The following is a 23,446-nucleotide window of genomic DNA, read 5'->3' on the forward strand; positions in this document are numbered from 1 at the left end:
TGATGAAAGTTTTTTTTTTTTTTTATCTTTATTACATGTGCATGTGAAGCTGAGTGTGTAGCCAGGTGGGGAATCTATTAATTCTTTCATCCACCATTCCATTCCCGAAAGAGAAAGAGAGCAAGGCTCAAAGCATGGCGCCACCACCTCCTCTTCCTACTCTCCTCCTCACCACCCTTCTCTCCGTATTCTCCTCTTCTACATCGGCCCCACCCACAACCACAGCATGCCGCGACACGTGCGGCTCAACGCAGGTGAAGTACCCCTTCGGCACCGGCCACGGTTGCGGCTCCCCTCTGTTCAGCCCCTACGTAACCTGCGGCTCCAACGGCACCGGCGACCAACTGTTCCTGAAAAGCCACACCGGCTCCTACCCGGTGAGTTCGATCTCCTACACCACCTCCACCATCACCCTCAGTCCACCTTCCATGTCCACCTGCAGCTCCATGCACCCTTCATCCACCAACTTCGGCCTAGACTGGACCTCCCCCTTCCAAATCGCCTCCTCCACCTTCCTCCTCCTCTCCTGCCAACCCCCCACCACTTCCCTATCCTCACCCATCTGTGACCCTTCCTTCGATTACCTCTGCGCATCACTCTACTCGTGTCCCGCCGTCGTCGCCCTCGGCCTTCCCCTCTTCCCGCCCAGCAACACCTGCTGCGTCTACTCCCCCGCCAACCTCGACGGCAAAGGGGAGCTCGACTTGAAAGCCATGAAGTGTGGTGCCTATGCTTCTGTTGTATCGCTCGGGGATAACCCTACGGACCCCACTCACTGGGTCTATGGAGTGGCCTTGAAGTACTCTTTTGGTGGGGCTTTGGATAATAACTATGGCACTACCAAGTGCAGTGGGTGTGAGAGTAGCGGCGGTGTGTGCGGCTTTGCGCCGCCTGGGAATGGGTTTGTGTGTGTTTGTAAAGGAGGCTATAACACCAGCTTGGATTGCTCCACTACTTTCAACCAGAACCAGGACTACGTTTGGGACTCTTCCTCTGCGAATCACATCTTCTTCACTTGTAAGTCATTTTTTCCTTCTTTTTATTTAGTTTTGCAAACAATGTCAAAATGTTGTCTCGTTTCTTCGTGTTCTTAACTCTTTTCACCTTTCATATATTCCTACACGCATACGCAAGGAAAATGACTGTCACTCTCAGATGGGTATAGTGAATAGTCAGTGATTTTCTTATATAAGTATGAAATTGTAAGGTTGAACGAGTAATTATTCCTGTTATTTTGGTATGAAAATAATCTTCTTCCTACGTACGTACGTACCTCTTCACACACATAATAATAATAATAATAATAATAATAATAATAATAATAACTAATAGTACTTGTCTTGTTTGGTTCAAGTTCTTATTGAAGATAAACAACCATTTAATCATTTTGTATGTTCTTGAAATCATTCGTTATAATATATATTCAGTGAAGATTATTCTTTTTTACACTTAAATATTCTCATTTGGGTGGGGAGGAAAAAAGAAGAAAAAACGTATTAGGAAATATGTTTTATTTATTTATTTATTTTATTACTTAAAACTAAATGGTGGTGTAAAACTAGTATGACCAAAGTAATGAGTAAATTTATTCATGTATAGGCAGAAGGAATAGGATGCGAAAGTACAACGCTTTATAATAATCTTCTCTCTAGCAAAGAAAAAAATATAGTTATGCATGCCCGTATCATTAATCATCTGTTCTGTGTGAATGTTTAGCAGCTTGGCATGTTTGGAGTCCTATTTTGGCTGGTTTTATTTTCTGCTTAGTTTGATCAGGATTCAGGGGAGCCATTCAATGGAGGCAATCATCAACCTTTTTTAATTAGCAAAAGTTGCTTCAGAAAAGTGGATTTACTCAAAAGGAAGAATAAAGGCATTCCGCATCCATTCCTATATCGTAGTCTTTGTGGATTCGTTTTTCTCTATTAAAATAGTTTATGATCAAAGAAGCAGGGGAGAATAACCCTACCTTCATCCGTAGTGTTTGTGGATTTTCAGTAACTAGAAGAACTCAATTACTTTGGACTAAAATATGTTCTAGTAAAACGCAGGCAATATATTTTATTATGCATTCTTTACTATTTTTGGCTTTGGTGAACTTACCCGACTCAAACCCGAAAAAAGGACGGATAAAAAAAATGGAGAATGTCACAGTGGTTGGATTGGATGGGTAAGAATGTGCATAAAGGAAGGCAAAGGCCCAAAGGGGTTCTTTCTTTAATCTTTATTAACCCTCCACTTTATTCCTTGTTTCTTCTCCCTTCTCCTATTAATGGTTACGTTTCCTTTCTTTTTCTCTCCCTTCTAAACTGCCAAATAGGACAGTGACTAATTAGTCATTGGCAGCCACTGTAATATCAATATAACTTATTTATTTATTTTTCCAAAATAAAATGGAACACTAAAGCAGGGAGACACAAATACACAACTATATACACACACACACACACATATATATATGCACACCTGAAAAGCATAGGCATAGAAGAGTTGAAATACCCACACCAGCTCATGATATTTCATATGCAATTCCTGTATCCTTAGCAACAAATTCCTCTGAATCAGATTCTATCCGTAGCCAAGTTTCCTGATATATGAGTTTACAGTGGATGATCTGTAAAATTTCTTTTCAGATGCTCATCCGCATACTTTAAATTGGCAGCAGATACGCTCTTCTTTTACTCTATAAAGAACCAGTTTCACGACTATCCCTTCTCGTCCTATCCGTGCCGAAAACTACCGCGTGGCTGATAACAGCGTATAAACAAATAGATACACAAGCATATTCACAAACAATGCCGAAAAATAAATCTCTTCCATTTCTCTGCTAATCCACTTAGCTACCGTTACTGTGGTTTTTTTGCGCAGTTGGAGTTGGAGTAGCGGGATCAAGGAGGAAGGATTTTAAATTCTTGTACATCTCCTTGGGCTTCTCTACATTGAGAGCATGCCCTGCATTCTTAATGACCACTAGTTGAGCGTTCTCTCCCAAATGTCTAAACATCAGGGGGGGAAAAAATGAGATTTTAAGTTAGTAAAACATCATAAAAATATATGGTTTATGCTTTCATGTTATACTGATATCTGAATTGCCATTATTCCATTTGGTATCTTTCCCAAAACTTGAAGGCATAAGCTTGCTGAAGGCATTAGAGATGCTTTGAAGATAAAATTAATAGTGCTCTAAAATTATTTGAAATTACCTTTGTAGCCTATGAGCTAATTCCATAGGGAAGACCAGGTCCTTTTCTCCCCAGATTATTAACGTAGGCTGCATCATCGAAAAGTTGTGCCATTTGAGAAGTTCAGAGAAGGATTGCAAACATGGTGAAATTAACACATTAATGTTAAGTCAGAAGAGAATAACAAACCTGGGTTATCTTAGGAAGATTAGATAATTTTCTATCCTTATGTAATGTTTCGATTAGTTCTTTCCTCTCTTGGCGGTTATCAGTACACATCACCTGCAAGTAAAACCAGTTTCAGTAATGAAATTTGGTAAATTGGCAATCCGTGCTTGTGTATTCACGTCAAGGGATAGCCAATCGCAAGTTTGAATCCTCTCTTATTTTTGAGTAATCATGTATAGTTGGAATTAAAGAGAGAAAGACAATTTATAACAAATACTACTAAAGAGTTTCATATCATGCTTATTAGATTTGTGTCTTTTCCTCAATAAAAGGACTATAGAAGAGAGATAGGTAAATGATGCATGGACCTCCGAATGCCATTCTGAGTGTATAGATACGACGTAACAAAAAGAGAATAAAATGTCTATTAATGGGGTATTTGCACTGTTAGGTGTCCAACCATTATTGCTGAATAGATAATCTCCAGTACAAATGTCAAAAATCAAATGGAAAATACACTTGAACCATCTAGTGCACAGAGAATTGCCCAAAAAACCAGTTGAACTTTCCAAGCATCAATAATGACATTGACGACAAAATTTAGTCTGAAAACAGCAATTGAGCACCTATGCGTATCCGTTGCAAAATTACCTTTTAGGCAAAAAAAATTTGCCAACCGATTAGGAATGCACCACAACATATTTAACTGCAAACCAAACATGCACTATACCGCGGGGAAACGTTTAGATCACACACACTAGCCCTGCCAGTTCCCAATGTTCCGATTTCTATTATTGTTCTTCTAACTTTTTTTCCCTTTCTTCGTTAACAATAATTTTACCCTATTCAGAACCATGGGGGTAAAATCCAAGAAGACACATAAACATAAACATATATAATCAACCATCATACAATAGAATCAGGAAGAAGCAGACCCAAAAAATATCAGGAAGGAAAACAGAACTTGCGCTTTTTAAGCCAAATCCACGAATTGTATGAATCAAGAACATCAACACATAAGAGAAACAAAAAAAAAATCGAGGGCTTGAAGCATCAAATTAACATACTCACGTTAATGTAATCATTGAGAAAGCAAGTGGGCATGGTTTTGACAGGCTTGGCAAACGCGAGCTGCACGAGCTGCCTCAACTTTTCCGGCGTCTGCGGCAGCAAAATATCCGCAGCCTCATCCACAGTCTTCACCTGGAACATCCCTTCGTCCAAGTCTTTATCTTCCAAGCACACCCCGGCGCAGCATAGCACCACCTTCTCCACGCGCTCCGGGAACTGTGCCGCGAGACTGTACGCCACGAAGCCGCCGTAGCTTATACCCACAACGCTGGTTCTCTGGAGTCCGTGGGCCTGGAGGAGGGCCGCGACGCACTGGGCCTGGAAGGCTTCAGAGCGGTCGGGGCGGGTCGTGTGGGAGTCTCCGAAGAAGAGGAGGTCCGGGACGTAGACGTTGAAGCGGCGCGTGAGGGGCGAAAGGAAGTCGTTCCACTGCCACATTGCGTTGGCCCCGAAGCCGTGGATGAGGAGGAGGTTGGGCTTGGAGTCCTTGTGGGCCTTGGGGGCCCAGCAGTGCATGATGGTGCCATCGCCGAGGTCCGTCGTCACGGATTTGAGGCCCGCGTTGGAGAAGGAGAAGCGGAAGCAGCGGTCGCGCGTGGCAGTGAAGCTGATGCACCCCGCCGCCATTTTTTTAAGGTTAAGGTTAAGGTTAAGGTTAAGTGGATTGGGGGTTGTGTTGTGTGTGATCAATGATTGGTTGATGATGGAATGAAGTAAAGGAAAGTGTTGTGCAGACTATGAGAGATACTAGAGGACACAGGACAAGTGAGTGTGTAAGAAACACAAAAGTCTTCAGATAAGAAGATGCTTTCTTATTCTACTGAGGAGAGAGAGGTAAGAATTAATTTTATATAATTAATTCATGAAAGTATATTATTTTTCTCGCCTATATATATTTTGATTAAATTAATCAATTAAATCATTAGATCTTGATCTTGATTTTATAATTATGGTCATTTTTTATTATCATAAATAAATATTTTTTATCATCGCGTTTTAACTTATAACACTAACATATATTCTATTCAAATTTATAACAGATTAAAATTAAAATTTAAAATTTTATTATATATTATATAGTTCTACTTCTATGATCTATTATTATAAAATTAGACTGTAACTATGGTAAATTTGGAGGAAATTTTTTCGGTTTATATAAAAAATATATATTATAATAGTTTTATTTTCTTATACTATTTTGAAAGTAAAAAAAATATTATTTTTTTAAAACAATACTTACCCAGAATTGATAAATTTAATAATTATTATATATATATATATATATATATATATATATTTCATAATTAAAAAATTCGAAAAAATAAGTTTTAAAATAAACTATACTTACATCTCCTAACATTTAACAAATTTATATTTGATATTTCATTTTTACCATTTATTTTTGTGTTTCCAATTTATGTAATCAAATAAAAGATTATGAAAAAATTGTGTACCTGTTAGCAGAAATGACATATATAAATCACAAGAGAATATGAATAGATGGCCAAAATATTTACAAGAATATAAAATAGCAAAAAAAAAATATCTATTTTATCTACCTTTATTAAAAATGGATAAAATATTCAGTAAAAAGACATCACTCTTCTTGGTTACTACTAGCTACTACGGGTGAGAAAAGGAACTCCCTCCATGTGGTATGATGATTTCTTAACGCTAATGTTGGGCAATACCTACCTCTTCATAGATCGCTTGCCTGAGCAATAGATGAAGTGTTGAGGTAAGACATACTGTGAATAGTGAAATTTTATTTTTGAAAAAAAGAGAGAAAAATATAATCAAGGAAAATACAGGGAAGACTTAGTCAAAGGAAAAAGAGTGATAGATGTTAGAAACAATTACTTAGTGAGCAAGGAGGTTATCAAGGATAAAATCTTGGATTTGAAAAACAGAAAAATCTTAACAAAGTCACTATGTTGTTGTCAACAATCACATATATGCAGAAAAATAGGAAGAGTATCTCATGGCTTGGAGATCAAAATGGACCTTGAATTCGAGGTCAAGGTAACATCCATAAATTATTTAATTCTACTTATAAGGAAATTCTCATAGAATAATACTTGCTCATTTTATTGATCCTTCAAGTATTTATAAGCTATTACACGGGTACAAAGGCAGAAAGGATGATCCTTAGCCATTCCCAAGATGACAAAAAGCATAACAGAATTGCTAATCCACTAATAACAGAATTCCATTAATAGTTTCTCTAGCTGATTTTGCAAGCGGTACTAAGACCTTCAAGGTAGATGGGCCTCCTGATTGCCCTCTTGGGCCTGCTGTAGCTTCTTCCTATCAGGTAGCCTATAAAAAGCCTTCATAAACACTCAAAAAGGAGTCCGAGGAAAAAAAGATCATAGGCAGATAACAAAAAAAAAAAAAAAAACTTCTCACGCATCTATTTTTCGGATCAATTGGTAATTGTGTGTGCTGATGCTTGATGATAATCTCCTTTAACGGTTAAGACATCGTCGTCTTCGTTCAGACTCCAAAGACACACGAGATTGAGTACTTGCGAAGGCACACCATATGTTTAAGTCAGAGAAAGATCAATAAAAGTTTTAAAATAGTTAGAAGGTAGTCTTACTTATTTTAGTGTACCTGTTTATTTATAATGTTGGGTTTGTAATTAAATATGAATAAGTTGTTATAAAGATAATATTGATATCAACACACACACAAAAATAAAAATAAAAAAATAGATGAGATTGATATCCTTATGGGATCTTTGAAATATATACGAGTTAAACCCTTCATCCAAAGCAATTATTCTATTATGATAAGTAATTAAATATATAACTTGTAGATATTCAAGTTCTTTATCCTATTGAATAAATAAGTGGTTAAAGTTTGACAAGTAAGCTTTGACCAAGTAATAATACATTGAGATATTTATCTTTTGTCGAAAGGTTCAATTAGTCGAGATTGTGTTCACCTTATTATCTCAGACAATACAATGTATGCAGAACATAAAATAGTGAATGAAATTTAAACATGATTTTAATTTCTTAAATATTTAGAGTTGATTAAATTAGTTTCAAAATATAAAAAAGAAATATTTTTTCATTATTTAAAGATGAAAAATATCAATTTTAAAATTGATGCAGAAAAATAACAAAATTAATCATCTTTTTCATTTATTATTGAAATTAGTTATTTTCATCTTTTAACAATTACTAATATATTTGACTCTAAATCTTGTGAAGACTAAAATGATGTTTTGTTCATTAAACTAAAAGGATTTGAGATTAATTACATTAATCCTTCAAAGTTAGAAATTAGTCAAATCACACTTTCTTTTCAAAGTTTCAAAGACTAAACTGATGTTAAAAAAACATACTAGATTTTTTTATATAAACTTCAAGAACGAAAATGGTAGCAATACTATTTTAATCGTTAATTAGATGTAGGCTAGTAGCCTAATAGGCATAGAATTCCAACCCTGCCAAAATTTGTCTGTTTGTCTGCCATTCACCACCCCACGCACGTTGATTCGTTGTTTTGCTAGTGTAATGCAGGTCTCGGAGTGATTTGAGTTGAAGGCCATTGCTATTATGAAGTCAATGCATTCACCCTTCCATCTTAGTCATGCATTGTCAGTCTCCTTATCATTTGAATACCCTTTGTCATGCTATATTTTGGTTCTCAAAATCTTGTTCAGCAATCATGTGATATAGCATACTCTTGTCAATAGCAAAAATTATTAAGTACTTTAGATCATCAGATGTTTATATGTCTATAATTTTAACTAATGATACTTTTTTTATTGATCAATATTAATATTAATGGTTAGTTTATCAAATTTTTGTTAATAACAATAATTCAAACTCATTATTTTTTTTGTTTCCTTCAATCACCAAATCAACTTATAACTCATATTAATGATATGTATTTAAATTTTTAATTTATAAAAAAGGACTAATTATATTTAGTTACATGTTATATATAGAATATAGTAGTCTGAGACAGCATAATAATAATAATAATATTTTTCTATCAATTAGGCATAAGAGACAAAGCAGCTCTCACCTACATACATTTCCGTGGCTAGTTAATCACCAAATGTCAAATACAAAGACACATACAGTTTCGATTAGATGAACCTTAAACGAGAAGACAGAACTTGTAACAAAGCACGGCCGCGGGACCCTTTGTAAAAAATTTCAAGTAGTAATTGATTATTGTTCACGAACAACGTAAAAAAGAATTCGATCTTAAAAACATGATTCCCTCACATGAAAGCATCATTTATCCGGGAGTGTATTTTGGATTATACGCAAACCAACATGATTAGTTTTAATTTTATAGATATTACATTTAGAGCAACGATAATTGGTATGAAAGACATTCTACGAAACCCGTCATGAATTGCTTGATATGATTTCTGTCCAATTGTTTGTTTATTAATTATCGTTTGTTAATTGAAGAAACCAACACGATCTTGTGCCACGTAGTTTGTAATAGAACCTGTACAGCTATATAGCACTACTATTACATTTAAATCTAATTGCAAATTTATTTTATAATTTTTTTTGAAAGGCAATTTATAGTATAATTTAAGACATTGATCTAACGATTTATAGCATGTTTGGGTTATTTTTGGAAAGCACCCAAAGCAAAAGATACAAATAGATTCTTTATTTAAAATAATATTTAGCAGTACGTTGAGAATGTTAATCCAAACATGCTACAATAGCCATGATTTCTTGGATCCAAATTGCAAACTAGCAATGTAAAGGTGGTTAATTTCTCTCAACATTAAAATAACTAATCTGTAAAATTATTTCGCCCAGTGATTGTGCAATCGGACTTAAAACAAAATACTATTCTTTGAAAGACTGTGTTGTGTGTGCAGGCACGTGTTTTTGGCGGAATTTTTTTCTTTATATTCACCTTTGTCAATTATTCAATTATCACGTGGTTTGCTCACTTTGCTGAAAATAACAACTGGAACACGGCGCATGCAGGATTGTGCTTGTGCATCTCCCTACATTGAGTGGAAGAATTCTCCTTTGGATTTTCAGCACCTGATACTTTTGTTAGGCAGTAGTATCTTTTTCTTACTTTCTTCAACTCAATTTTATCATAATTCATTTTATATTCTCTCTCATACTTTTTTCTTTAATTTTTCACCTTATATACATAAAAGACTAAGTTTTACAGATATTTCAAAAGTCTTTCTATACAGAGACAAACTGCTTTAATTATATTTTAATTTATGTTTTTCTAATGTATAACACACATCTTTTATTTTATTTCATTTTTGACATACTAACCTACTAGTCCACCCATAAATGGGCTAGACAACATTTTCCTGCCCACGTCTTTGGAGTGGGTAACCCACCCCAATTGCTTATGACAGACTGGTTCACAAAATAAAATTCGAAGCATAAGAATAGTTTGCTTATATAATTTGGCCATTAATCATTATAGCTCATTGAATAGGATTACTTTAAATTTGACTAGCTTTTAATTGTTAGTACGATTTATGACTGACCGGATAAGATTATACATAATCTCTTTTAAGACTAGAATAAATAGTTTGACTAAATCCTACACTAAATTCATTTTATTCCATTTCATTTGTGATTAATTCTAGCATGATTTTAATGTTTATACTACTAGTACAGACTACAGTAGTATTTTTTAACAAAAACATACTACTGTCATAATCTTTTAAAAATATTTAAGGTAAAATATACTAGAGACACACAAAATTGATTATAGTAATTTATTTATGGGTCTTGTTAACTAATAAAACTAAAAAAAATATTTATTATTGAGATGATATGAGAGCATTGAAAAAAATCATGAGCATATTCTAATAAAAAAAAATCGTTTTAGTTTTTTAATAAATATCCAAAGACACTAGTTAATATTTATGGTTTATATTTTATTTATAGAAAATGCTAATCATTGATGAAGAAATTTAAAATGAAAATATTTTGATTAAAAAGATAAAAAAAATTATACTGCTCATTACGTTTTCTCTAGTATAATTTATAGCATAAATATTATTGTCTTTGAATAGTTTCTTAATGGGCGTTACAGCCTTTATTTATTTGTATGAAGACATGTGGACATTAAATGATGGGTGAGATTTTGAATCCATTGGAAAGGAGGCAGCGAGAGACAGAGCAGTGGAATGGAAGAGATAGTGAAATCTAGTAAAACGCAAAAGCCTATTAGTATTGCATTTAAGTAACCAAAGAGAAAGAAAAGAGGGATAGAAGGTTCGGTTCTCACTCTCATCCTTCCTCGTCAGTACTCAACTTTCCCTTTCTTTCCTCTCCTACTACCGGCTATTCCCCTACCTGATTCCGATTTTCATTTCAGTTCTTTCTTTTTTTAATTATTGTTATCTTGATTTTGTCTGTTATTTGAATCGTCTTTGTTAGTGTTGGTGTATACTGTTCACTGTTCACTGTTCTGCTTCTGCCCATGCCTTTTGTTTTTTTACCCATCTTTGGGCATATTTGCATTCCTTTGTCCCTTTGTGCGCGCGATTTGGTGCCTACTCGGTTTGATTTTCTCCCTCCTCTTCGCTTATTTTTCCGGCATCTAATTTAAGTTTCTGGAATTTGTCTTCTCATTTTTCTTTTTCGATTAGTTTTGTTTCCGATCACATCAGTGTTTTATTTTAAGACTCTTGTTTGTGAGTGTGCAGTTGTAGTGGTGGAGTATTGTGATTTTCAATTATTTCTTTGGTGGTTTTTTTATTTACTTCCAGATAAAATTACAAGTTCACTGAATTGTCTTGAGAGTTTAGACTGCTTATTTCTTCACCTTTGGTGATTTTCTGTAATTTGTTTTTTTATTTCTAGGATTAGATGAGGTGTCAGTAGTTGGCAATTAATCCAAATAAGTAATTGAAAAAACTTGCGATTGACCTTCCCTTTTACAGGGTGGTGAGAAGAGAATTGAAAAGTGTCAATTAACTACTGTCTAGATTGGTTGTTACATTCAGAGTGGTTGATTTTTATAGACCGTCTTTCCTTTTCAGGGGGTTAGACTGGTGAGTGGGTGAAACAGATAGTTTAGCTGCGGCTGTCTAGGTCTGCACAGTTAGTTTTTGAAGTATGCTTTGTATTGCAATAAGACTTAGTGTATGTACAGAACAGAATGAAACAAAAAGGTTTTGTTCTTTTTACCTTGGAACTAGACATAAAATAGAACTCCATATCTTGTGACCCACATTCTAATGATGGCTATGAAAATTACTCTTCCTATTTCCTTGATCAGGCATAGCTTCATGGTTGATCATAAGATACCTTGTTCTGCAATAAGATTGTTTTCATCACTCTAGTAATTTGTTCTGCATTGTTTGTCTTTGTATGGCATTTACCACTTTTTTTCAATTTTCACAGCTTAATGGTTTTGATGATTCTGTGCTGCAGAGATGGAAGTTGCTTGTATGTTAATTGATTTTCATGGACATTGTGTCAGTGGTTCATGCCAGTAGAAATGGACTTCATATTTGTGCTATTGCTATTGTGTTGCTTATGTTCTTTTGTGTTGCCTGATACGCAAGGTACATTCCTTTGTTCTTATGGCACTCAACCCATTAGTAAATCGTATAACCTATGTAAAATTTAACTGCTAAATGCACATACATTGATTATCTTTTTATGGGGATAAAACACAGCTTTTCAAACTTTAATTTCCAATTCATTTCTGAGGAATCCATAGACACATACAACTGTTTATTACAGAATTAAATGGATGCCTCATATTTTCCAAAACTGCTAGGGTTTTGGACTTTTGCTGTTGGTTCTAGTAGGTGTGTAAATGTTCTTGTTCATTTCAGGAGATGCACTATTTGCATTGAAGATATCATTGAATGCTTCAGCTCACCAGCTTACTGACTGGAATCAAAATCAAGTGAATCCTTGTACTTGGTCACGTGTTTACTGTGACTCAAACAACAATGTCATGCAAGTGTAAGATATTTTAATATTTTATGTTGTTGTTTTCTAATTTATTTGATTTGCTGAAGATGTTGGCTGTCATTACTCATTGTAGAAAGTGTTATATTTCACATTTTTAAATCTTGAATTCCTGCTTGCTGTGTAATATATAAATTGCTTCATTGCAGATCACTAGCATATATGGGATTCACAGGATACTTGACCCCAATAATAGGAGTTCTAAAATATCTTACAGCTCTGTAAGGATTTCTATCACAAAAAATCCACACAATCTTGGTCAACTCCATAATACTAAAAATTATTTTTGCATTCTAACTAACTCAAATTTTGATGACGGGAAAGTAAATTGATGCATATTATACTTGTATTAGATCTTTGCAAGGGAATGGAATCACTGGCAACATACCAAAAGAGTTAGGAAACCTGACAAGCTTGAGCAGGTTGGATTTGGAAAGCAACAAATTAACTGGAGAAATACCCTCCTCCCTTGGTAATCTTAAAAGGCTTCAATTCTTGTAAGTATGGCATTCTGTTTGCTAGGTTCTACATATATATAATGAGTCTTAGGCCTTAGCATGTATTTTTTGTGCAATGTTTAAAAGTGTCTGTTTCTTGTCCTGCTACCAGAACATTGAGCCAAAACAATCTCAGTGGGACTATTCCTGAATCACTTGCCAGTCTTCCAATCTTAATCAATGTGTATGTAAAATAATGGTTTCTAGAACTTTGCCATTTTTTTAAAGTATATTTCATTAATTTAGTATCTGATTGATTATTCAAACTTCTCTTTTGCAGTCTGCTAGATTCAAATAATCTGAGTGGCCAAATCCCAGAGCAGTTATTTAAGGTTCCTAAATACAAGTATGGATGGTAAAACCATAAAATTAGTATATGATGCATTTAAAGCACCAATTAAACTTGTCTTTCTAACCCTGACTACAAGGACAATGTATTCCCATGAAACACTAAAATAGTGGTGACATACATCCAAAGAGTCCAGATATAGAATTTCATTTAACAATTACTAACCTATTCCAATCAACCGGTAGTAGATGATTCTAATCTCAACCGCTTGTTCAATGTGGATCCAATACCATGTTTAGGAACTCAACATCATAAGTGCAACAAATTGGAGCAATAATGATAAAAAAAATGCTTCATTATATTGTTTGGTGGTGGTTAAAATACAGAGCTTTTACCTTTACATTTCCCCTATTATCTGGCGTGACCATATGTCATGTTGTCTATGAAGTCCTTGGATAGAAAATTATTTGAATTTAGGTGAATGAGATATTTTTCAAATTTTAACATGTATTTTATACCGTTACATTTCACTATTTTAACTGTGCTCCTTATTGCAGTTTCACTGGAAATAATTTGAATTGTGGTGCGAGTTATCATCAACCTTGTGAAACTGATAATGCAGATCAAGGTTACTTGATGGGAATATTTATTCCATCCTTTTGATGTGCTGTTATCTATTCCCCACTTCCTCTGTACAAGCTGAATACTAATTTTCCTACTATTGGCAGGTTCATCCCATAAACCTAAAACTGGCCTCATAGTTGGCATTGTGATAGGGTTAGTTGTTATCCTTTTCCTTGGTGGTCTGCTGTTCTTTTGGTGCAAGGGTAGACACAAGAGCTACAGACGTGAAGTTTTTGTAGATGTTGCAGGTTTGAGTTTCTTTTTTAGATTGCAATGTTATTGTATTAGGTTTCTCTTAAGTGAAATGTGGATATAGACATTAATATGACTGTAGTTGTAGCATTTAAAAATATTGATTTATAAACTCTACCTATGCATTCTTCTTCAAGTAACTTTCTCCTTTTATTGTGAATATGTTTTTGTTATGGTTTTCCCACTTTTTAGTGTCTTTACCTCCTGTGGCCTCCAGGACCTTATTGCTAGATGTTAGGGATTTAATACCAATCTTGGCTCCCCTCTTATGTTATGCATTTGGATTTTGGATAACTGTTGCTTAAAACTAAACATTGGAATATAGCTGTGTATCTCTATTACTCTAAACCTTACATGTCCAATGAATGTGGGATATGATCAAATTTTGGAGTGATAGAAGAGAATTTACTGGTTGAACGTATTCTGTAATCTTTTAATTGTGAATGCTTGTTGAAATAATGTAATAGCTAGCTACACTAAAATTGAGATAAATGTGAACTTCCTCCTTTTTAAAATAGTCAATGCTAACTATAAATTACTATTTTATCATTATCTTTTTTTCTTGTTTCATCAGGTGAAGTTGATCGGCGAATTGCATTTGGCCAACTAAGAAGATTTGCATGGAGAGAACTACAGATAGCTACAGACAACTTCAGTGAGAAAAATGTTTTAGGACAGGGAGGCTTTGGAAAGGTTTATAAAGGTGTTCTTGCTGATAACACAAAAGTTGCTGTCAAAAGGTTAACTGATTATGAAAGTCCTGGGGGTGATGCAGCTTTCCAGCGTGAGGTTGAGATGATAAGTGTAGCCGTGCATAGGAACCTGTTACGGCTGATTGGATTTTGTACTACCCCAACCGAGCGCCTCTTAGTTTATCCCTTTATGCAGAACTTAAGTGTAGCCTATCGTCTTCGAGGTAAATTGTTACAAACTTACAATGCATTTTGGCATCACTGGTATGCTAAGTATTCAATTTGATTTGCTACAAAATAGAAAGTATTCTTTATTTTGTAACTGGAACTGGATAGAGATTAATTGGCTGAAGAAATTTAAACTACACATTTTAGGATATATGCCAACAATTTTTAGGATTTGAAGAATTGTTTAACTGGAGAACTAGATAAAAGGGTATTTTGGTGGTTGAACCAGGCAAGTCATAAATACATTTGAACTTAATTAGATAAATTATATAATATATATACAAAAGTGCATATATGTATGCATGTAGATTATCAGCAAATGGAAGCTTCAAAATGACAGGAAAGAATAACATCAAAGAATTAGATAACCGTATTTCTATTTTTCCTCTATTTATTTGTATGATTTTAAACTCAACTGAAAATCCACAAACCATTGAAAACGTTGAGAACCAAACCCTTATCCTGACTTGATTTCTGATCCAACCAAGTCCTAATTTTAGTTTTGCTGAACTGGTTTTGTAAACCAATCTAGTTCTCCTTTTTTTTTTGCTGCTTTTCACTTGTTTTGTGAATGCCAGGGTAGTTTGACTGTTCAACCCTCTAATGTATGGGTTGCTTTTAGTGGTTCCACCTGTCCGGTTGATCTGTTCAAAAGAAAATTCTTTTGTTGTAAATTACTTGTGAAAGTTGAGTCAGATGTGTTTCATCACCAACACTGCCATCATAATATCATAAGCATAAATTAACATGGATATTAAATGATTAACAATATAGATATGATTTTTGTATACTTTGTTTAATATGTTTGGGTAGGTTGGATTTCCATATCTTATTTGCATGTAAAATCTGGCATCTTTTCCAGTGATGTTTTACTAATACTGATGCAGAACTCAAACCTGGTGAACCTGTTCTAGACTGGCCTACAAGAAAACGAGTGGCGCTGGGAACAGCCCGTGGCTTAGAATATCTTCATGAGCATTGCAATCCTAAGATTATTCATCGGGATGTGAAGGCAGCTAATGTATTACTAGATGAAGATTTTGAAGCTGTTGTTGGTGATTTTGGCTTGGCAAAGTTAGTCGATGTTCGAAAAACTAATGTGACAACTCAAGTTCGTGGAACAATGGGCCACATAGCTCCAGAGTATTTGTCCACTGGAAAGTCTTCAGAAAGAACTGATGTTTTTGGTTATGGGATTATGCTTTTGGAGCTTGTTACAGGTCAACGAGCAATTGACTTTTCACGTTTAGAAGAGGAAGATGATGTGCTGCTACTTGACCATGTAAGATCTCTTTTCTAACATCATAGCCTCTTTGTTTGATTCTGTGTTTTTTGGTCTGTTTCTTGTTTGTGTAGCATGCTTAGAACTTGTGTGTCCCTCTTCGGTGGTTTGGTGAATGGTGATATCACTTTTCACTTTTAGTATTTCATCACATAAAATAAGGATCAGCCCGTCATAGTTGCTCCACCTAAAGAGTATCCTAACCCCTCTTTACAGGAGTAATGGTTGCAGTGAGCCAAGGAAGTTCATGTAGTTATAACTGTACCTCTGCATTTTTATTAAGCTGTAGATAAGTTGAAGTGTGTTGTTTATATGACAATATTGATAAAGAAAAAGGTGAACTGCAGTGTTTTATAGAGTTCTGCCTTTGCCTTCATGGTACTTGTGTTATTATTCAAAATCCAAAATCTACCATTTATCGGTTTATACTTTTTTCTTGTCTGACGTGATTTATCAGTTTATACTTGTTGGTTACTGTTTTTGCCTGTATTTTTGTGCTCTACAGGTTAAGAAATTAGAACGGGAGAAAAGACTAGAAGCAATTGTTGACCGCAACCTAAATAAAAATTACAACATACAAGAGGTAGAAATGATGATACAAGTTGCATTACTCTGTACGCAAGCAACACCAGAGGATCGTCCACCAATGTCCGAGGTTGTAAGAATGCTAGAAGGAGAAGGGTTGGCTGAAAGGTGGGAGGAATGGCAGCATGTGGAGGTCAATCGGAGGCAAGAATACGAGAGATTACAAAGAAGATTTGATTGGGGAGAAGATTCGGTCTATAATCAAGATGCCATTGAGTTGTCTGGTGGGAGATGAGAGGATCTATACATTATTAAATTATGAGAGGATCTAGAAATGTAATTTTCCTTGTTTTCCAACTGTAAAAACTGTAAAAAGGGGGAAATAGTTGTAAAATTTTGATGTTCCAACGTGTTTTTGTTCTGCTCTTTTTTTGTGGATAAATCAGGAATTTATTTGAAAAATCTGTTTGTTGAGATTTCAGCTGTGATCTGATCCCATTACGGGGTACCTATCAATTACAATTTTCAACACTTGCGACTTGTCAACAATGATTTGGCACTTTAAGGAAGGATGCTGTCTGAATCTCAAAATATTCCTGGTGCGGTAGTAGATTTTTCTAGTAGATGGGCATAAAACTTTTTTCGGCGTACATTTGCTAAAACTCGAATATCAAAGTATTGCTGTATCAGGAATAACAAAACCTGGGACGCTGGACAAGATGTGCAAAGTGGTGTAAATTATAGGCTTCTTTTTACCAAAAAGGGATATTTTTTCTTCATTTTTTTTAAATGGGGTTGTTTTTGAATTATTTACTTAAATGATGTAAATTATTTACTTAACAGGTATTACGACTTTTGAATTAAAAGTGATAACATGCCACGATTATTTATTTTTAATTAAAGTTGTAAACTTATTTATGGACTTAAGTGTAAATTTTTTTTATTTTACAATTTTGAAGTACTAACCTTTTAAAAAAAAAACTGAAGTTGTAAAATTATTTACAACTTTAGTCTAATTTTTTTATTTTACAAAAGTTTTTATTTTTGGTATTACGACTTTGAAGTTGTAATACTTATTTTTTAATTTGGAAGTCGTGAGCTTGGCTATGACTGTGTTTTTTTTTTCAAATTTTATGATATTATATATTATTTTATAATATTAAGAATTTTTTAGATATTTTTTATTGTATTTTGTTTTGTTTTCAATTTTTTTAAAATTGCTAACAGAATTTATTTAAGTAATTATTAAATAAATAATTTTAATTTTACTTATTATTAATTTTATTTAATATGTTGTATTTTTTTATATTTTTATTTAATATGTTATATATTTTTGTAATGTTTTACTATTTAGAATATATTATTTCTTTTTAATATTATTTTATTTAAATATTTTTGTCTAATTAAAATTCAGATAATCTTTTATTTAAGATTTTTATAACTTATTAACACATTAAACCTTAAAATAATAATATGAGCTACAATATTCTAATATATAATATATAATATATAATATTATAAAATTTAAAAAAGGGATATTTTACATAAAAGGAGTATTTTTTTGTTTATTCTAGATGGAGTTATTTTTGAGTTATTCACCGGTCGTAACAAGTGTTACGACAAAAATATTTAAATAAAATAATATATTTTAAATAATAAAATATTGCAAAAATATATAACATATTAAATAAAATTAATAATAAGTAAAATTAAAATTATTTATTTAATAATTAAATAAACAAATTTTGTTAGCAATTTTAAAAAAATTGAAAACAAAACAAAATAAAATAAGAAAATGTCTAAAAAATTCTTAATCTTATAAAATAATATATAATATCATAAAATTTGAAAAAAAAAACACAATGAAGTCGTAGCTAAGCTCACGACTTCACCTTCATGCACTTCAAAATTAAAAAATAAGTATTACAACTTTGAAGTCATAATACCAAAAAGAAATTTGTAAAATAAAAAAAATTACACTAAAATCGTAAATAATTTTATGACTTTAGTTAAAAAAAATTAAAGTCGTAACACATGTTATGACTTCTAATTCAGAAATCGTAACACATGTTACGATTTCTAATTCAGAAGTCGTAACACCTATTATGACTTACCCCTTTTAGGTAAATAATTCAAAAACAACCCTCATTTAAAAAAAACGAAAAAAAAAAACACTTTTCGGTATAAAAAAAAACCCTAAATTTTAGTTGGCCTTTCTGAAAGAGAAACTGTGTTCTTGGAATGTAGTTCAAGGTCAGCTAGGTACCTTAGCTAAAGCACAAAAGTCGGTAAAATAATTGGTTCCATATCCTATATTTTTAGTGAATCTACCATTTTTCTGAGTGGTTTTCATTTGATTTTTCTTATCATTTTTCTTAGTGGCCTGTGAAGACACAAACGTAGATACCAAAATTGATTAAACCTATCTTCACTCGAATTTTCACAGCTGCCTACCCTGAGATGGGAATAACAAAAAATAGTGAGTATTGTTCTATTCACATGATCAGGAATCAAACTGCTGACCATTGCTAAAAGGACCCAAGCCACTGACTACTTGTGCCACAATTTGTGGGTACCAAAATCATTATTTTGAATACAAGAATTCAATACCTAATGTTGCCAATGAAAGAAAGAAAAGCCTGCCATTCGTTTCCATTTCTCAACAGGGATATATAGCTTGTCTAACCAGTACCAGAAATTTTTGGGTCCCCATAATTGGCCTTGACCCTAAGTGCCATTGCCATCCCTGTTTCCCAATAAACATATTATACCTCAAATTATTAATATTAATGCTTCTGCCTACTAGGACGTGAACCACCTACGCATATATCACTCATGATCACGCATGATGTTACAAGTGCTTGCAGTGCTGTTTTTATTGACCTCATGCATTTTCGTTTCCTCGTTTCCCCAGTCCTATCTACCTTTTCTTGATGATTTGTGAAGGTGACAAAGTATTCTTCGTTGTAATATTCTTCAGTCAGCAAATGGGGTGGTGGATTCTGCTCCGAATCTCTAAGTTCCCATTCTTCAATATCCATGGCAAATTGGACATTACTTGCGCCTGCCATCGCCAAAGCCTCTAAAGAAATCGACATTGTCACTTGACAACACTACGTACCTAGAAACAATTTGTTGTAGTTTACTAAAGCATATGTAGTGATGTGATGTGATGTGAAGTTTGTGCACAACAATTTATAAAGATATAGGTAGAGCACTTTGTGCCCTCAATACATTTCACGTGGTTGTATAAATTAAATGCAATCGGGTGCGGAATATTGCTTGGAGATCAAGCTTCAAGTTTGATTATGCTGATGAATCACATGACATATATGGATAATTGAGGCAGGTAGCGGTGCAAATTAATTAGCTCCATTCCTGACCTCAATTTTACATCTCGAGACTATTCTTCAAAGGTGAATTTGACATCTGAAAGTCGAGTTGGAGGGATAAGTACCTATCATGAATGTCTCGAGAGTGTAACACTATTGCCATTGAGAATAATTTATAATACGGAACTCTGAATTAATGTCTAAAGTTATTTTCTTTCGTGTGTACGTGTTGGGGATATATACACTACAAGCTCACAAGTATATCGTTTCCTAAATCAGATAACATCGTGTTGGAAGTGGGTCTAGTGAGACCGTATGTATGACTGTTTTTGAAAGCAAAACGATTTTTAACACTCAACAGCCTTTGGCACTTAAAGAGATAAAAGAAACAAAAATATAAGTATTATAAGTGATATAATGCGATAAAAAAATACATAAATAATTGATGATTGTTAATGAAGAAATTAGATGCCTCAAGATATTCCAAAAACATTGTTGAATTCACAAACTACACAACTAGATTATGAGAGGGTGATAAAAGATGGATTGAATGGGTAAAAAAGAAAAGGAATAGAAAAATATCTCAGGTTTAATTTCCTTTGCTAATAAAAGTAACATTTTAATGATTAATATTTATCAATAAAAAAAATAACTTATATGAGTTGTTTAGTTGGTGAATTGAACAATATTTTTGAAATATTCTATTTTTTAAAACATCTAAGTAATATTTATTATTTTTTTTTATCTCTCTTTATTACATCATATCCTTCATTATATTTATACATATTTTTCATTAGGTGTCAATTATGATTTTGCGTGTCTAAATATTATTTTTGTTATGAATTCTCTCACTCTGGTGTAAAAGATAGGAGCGCGTTCTATACCCTCCAAATTCCCATCCATTTTGTGGCCGTCAGGCGTCAGCACACCATCATATATTAGCGCGTTCAATACCCTCCGTTTCGTGGCCGTCAGCACACCATTAGATCCTTTTATTACCATCACTTTTCTGGCATTAGTCAACAATAATGATGCATCAAGACACACGTTTTATTTGACACCTAAAAATTTATATATTATATATGATGAGTTTGAACTTATTTATATATAACTTGTTTAAACTTATTTTATTATATAGGTAGAACTGCTAATTCAGTCTTAAACCCATAAAGTGTCCCATATAATATTTTTAGGCATCTCTATCCCATATAATGTAATAACTAGGGGCTAGCTCAACCCATACACTACAGTTCTGAAATAAAAGAAAAATATTCTTGAAAACTCTCTTAGATGTTTCCACTTTGAGAGAGATAAAAAGATAAGTAATTGAAATGTAATGATAAAATATTTGAAATTGATAGGTATCCAATACAAATATTCGAAATAAAAGGGTTAAAACCGGATTGAAGGTGGGATATCCTCCAAAACCGTTAATATATGATTGGTTTATACTTGAAATTGTTACCATATATGCATATTCCAATGTAATTTTAATGAATAAAAGCAAAAATAAATATTCTAATCCTTTTATGCAAAAAGTCTTTTTACCTAAGTTATTTTCCATATGATTTTCAAAGATGCTCTTATTCAATTTTGAAAGCTGACGATGACACCGGGGTTTGAGATATGGCTGCAGGGGCAACAATTGACTCAATTCAAACGCACTCCAAAATTAAGAGTGCTGCGATAACAAATGAAATTGTTTTTTTTAATGGATTTCACATGCATTATTGATAGTGATGCTGGCACGTACGTTGCAGGATGAGGACTAGTTCCTCCAAACAAGAAAATAGAAAACTGGACCATTGATGTGTGCCTTTCGGAAGCTGCCATGTTTCAAAGTTCAACATACGTAATATGTAAATGTAAATTGAAATATGTGGGATAGAACAAGTGTCGATTATGAAGTTGTGAATGATACCCAGACTATAATTATTGTATTCTGCACCTCACATATTGTTTTCATAACATTTTATTTATTTATTTATATATTTTCTCTTTGCCACTTTATATAAATTAGTGATATCCACATTTTTGTTATATTTATACTAATTGTCGATTAAATTTTTTAAGGGGAGAGCTTAATTAAATATTTAAAAAATTAAATGAGTAATTAAAGTTAGAAAGATTGAAATAACTTCTAAGGTAAAATATGTGAACTAATCAGAGTACAATTAAGATAAATTTCTACCTTTTATTCATATGCTGCACTGAAATATATATAATTTTATTATATTATTTAGCTCCTAAATTATCTCCTAATATATGCAAAAGTTTCACAAATTAATTCAGTATATTCTTACAAATTTACTTGAATGTGACACAGCTGATCAAATCCTATAAACAATAAATTATTCAAGTAATTCATCATTAGTTAATACATTCCATAGTTATGGAGTTGTTTGTACAGAAACAAAGAAGATCTTCTTTAAAAAAATTTTAAAATATCTTGTAATGGTTTTAAACATATTAAGATTAAGTGTTATGTTTTTCTTCATTTATATTATTTTAAGTGTGATTATTTCATGTATTTTTGAAACAAAACAATATCAGGTCGACCATATTAAGATTAAGTGTTATGTAGTTAATATGATTGAAAAATTTATAAAAATAACTTATGATAATTTGTCCACAAAATACTTATTAGTTTTCTAATTATATCATAAGATTTGAAAATTTAATCACAAAAAGTATAAAATCTTGTTGTGTTTTTTTTTCAACCATATTTTAGTCATTTTAGATCTAATATAAATACATCATGTAAAACTGTTAACATTGTCATCTGGTTAAAAACTTAAGTATGGTTATATATATTGTTGACTTTCCCAATAAGTAAAATGCTAACAATCTAATATTTTCATTTGAGGTGTTAAAAATTAAAATGAGTTAAATCTTGATTCGCCATAATTAAGACCTACTTCAAGAATAAAAGAGTACTTATAAATTATCTACAAAATCCTCACGTTAGTAATGAAATTTTGAATTCACATAGTTAACACTCATCTTATAATATTTATTTAAAAGTCATATTTCAAATATTTGCTTTGAAATTAGACTGTTATTATTTTAAAAGTTAATAATTAAATATTTTTATAGTATAACAAAAAGTAACAGACGCTAATAAATTTATTTTTAAATGATAAAAAATTTAAATTTAATCTTTAAATATATAAAAAATACCAAATTAGTCTAATCTGACATATGATAAAAAAAATTTATTTTATTTTATTATTAAAATAATTCTTAAACATTATAAATTAATGATGAGAAGTCTCACAAATTTAATAATAAAGCTAATCTATCACATTTTTAATATATTTATAAATTAAATTTATAAAGAATT

At 32.7% G+C, this 23,446-nt stretch overlaps 3 protein-coding genes and 1 long non-coding RNA gene across 9 annotated transcripts; 2 read left to right on the plus strand and 2 right to left on the minus strand.

The window, feature by feature from the left end:
* Positions 1–4: 4 nt before the first annotated feature.
* Positions 5–2,081, plus strand: LOC114413100. 4 transcript variants are annotated; one of them, XM_028377302.1, is made up of 2 exons: positions 5–1,017; positions 1,717–2,081. In XM_028377302.1, exons 1-2 carry the CDS (start codon positions 135–137, stop codon positions 1,770–1,772), a joined length of 939 nt encoding a protein of 312 aa, XP_028233103.1. In that variant the 5' UTR covers positions 5–134; the 3' UTR covers positions 1,773–2,081. The 4 variants fall into 4 exon arrangements, with proteins under 4 accessions (XP_028233103.1, XP_028233105.1, XP_028233106.1 ...); XM_028377304.1 differs by having other exon boundaries at positions 6–1,017; positions 1,768–2,081; XM_028377305.1 differs by having other exon boundaries at positions 6–1,017; positions 1,777–2,081.
* A 271-nt stretch (positions 2,082–2,352) lies between these two features.
* Positions 2,353–5,212, minus strand: LOC114413099 (monoacylglycerol lipase ABHD6-like). The gene is made up of 4 exons (XM_028377301.1): positions 4,422–5,212; positions 3,372–3,464; positions 3,204–3,271; positions 2,353–2,996 (listed from the first exon to the last, which is right to left on the minus strand). The coding sequence occupies exons 1-4, from the start codon at positions 5,046–5,048 to the stop codon at positions 2,837–2,839; spliced, it is 948 nt and encodes a 315-aa protein (XP_028233102.1). The 5' UTR covers positions 5,049–5,212; the 3' UTR covers positions 2,353–2,836.
* A 1,276-nt stretch (positions 5,213–6,488) lies between these two features.
* On the minus strand, positions 6,489–7,007 carry LOC114411554. The gene is made up of 2 exons (XR_003666483.1): positions 6,831–7,007; positions 6,489–6,740 (listed from the first exon to the last, which is right to left on the minus strand). It is a non-coding gene; the product is annotated as an uncharacterized LOC114411554 (long non-coding RNA).
* A 3,510-nt stretch (positions 7,008–10,517) lies between these two features.
* Positions 10,518–17,303, plus strand: LOC114413102 (probable LRR receptor-like serine/threonine-protein kinase At5g10290). Of its 3 annotated transcripts, none has more exons than XM_028377307.1 (12): positions 10,518–10,669; positions 11,834–11,967; positions 12,244–12,376; positions 12,532–12,603; positions 12,736–12,879; positions 12,992–13,063; positions 13,160–13,225; positions 13,726–13,796; positions 13,897–14,040; positions 14,619–14,960; positions 15,852–16,246; positions 16,752–17,303. In XM_028377307.1, exons 2-12 carry the CDS (start codon positions 11,889–11,891, stop codon positions 17,064–17,066), a joined length of 1,833 nt encoding a protein of 610 aa, XP_028233108.1. In that variant the 5' UTR covers positions 10,518–10,669; positions 11,834–11,888; the 3' UTR covers positions 17,067–17,303. The 3 variants fall into 3 exon arrangements, with proteins under 3 accessions (XP_028233108.1, XP_028233107.1, XP_028233109.1); XM_028377306.1 differs by having other exon boundaries at positions 10,530–10,696; XM_028377308.1 differs by lacking the exon at positions 10,518–10,669 and adding an exon at positions 10,727–10,957.
* Positions 17,304–23,446: the final 6,143 nt, after the last annotated feature.

Source organism: Glycine soja, chromosome 5 (assembly GCF_004193775.1).
Source record: "Glycine soja cultivar W05 chromosome 5, ASM419377v2, whole genome shotgun sequence".
NCBI classification, from domain to species: domain Eukaryota; kingdom Viridiplantae; phylum Streptophyta; class Magnoliopsida; order Fabales; family Fabaceae; genus Glycine; species Glycine soja.

Excerpts from the sequence above, each read along its gene's own strand:
- LOC114413099 (XM_028377301.1), bottom strand. The coding sequence starts at position 5,048 with ATGGCGGCGGGGTGCATCAGCTTCACTGCCACGCGCGACCGCTGCTTC. Across the intron at positions 3,465-4,421 it reads TTCTCAATGATTACATTAAC|GTGATGTGTACTGATAACCG; the intron begins GTGAGTATGTTA and ends TTTTACTTGCAG. Across the intron at positions 2,997-3,203 it reads TTAGCTCATAGGCTACAAAG|ACATTTGGGAGAGAACGCTC; the intron begins GTAATTTCAAAT and ends CCTGATGTTTAG.
- LOC114413102 (XM_028377307.1), top strand. The coding sequence starts at position 11,889 with ATGCCAGTAGAAATGGACTTCATATTTGTGCTATTGCTATTGTGTTGC. Across the intron at positions 12,880-12,991 it reads CTTAAAAGGCTTCAATTCTT|AACATTGAGCCAAAACAATC; the intron begins GTAAGTATGGCA and ends TCCTGCTACCAG. Across the intron at positions 14,041-14,618 it reads AGTTTTTGTAGATGTTGCAG|GTGAAGTTGATCGGCGAATT; the intron begins GTTTGAGTTTCT and ends TTGTTTCATCAG.
- LOC114413100 (XM_028377302.1), top strand. The coding sequence starts at position 135 with ATGGCGCCACCACCTCCTCTTCCTACTCTCCTCCTCACCACCCTTCTC. Across the intron at positions 1,018-1,716 it reads GAATCACATCTTCTTCACTT|CAGCTTGGCATGTTTGGAGT; the intron begins GTAAGTCATTTT and ends GTGAATGTTTAG.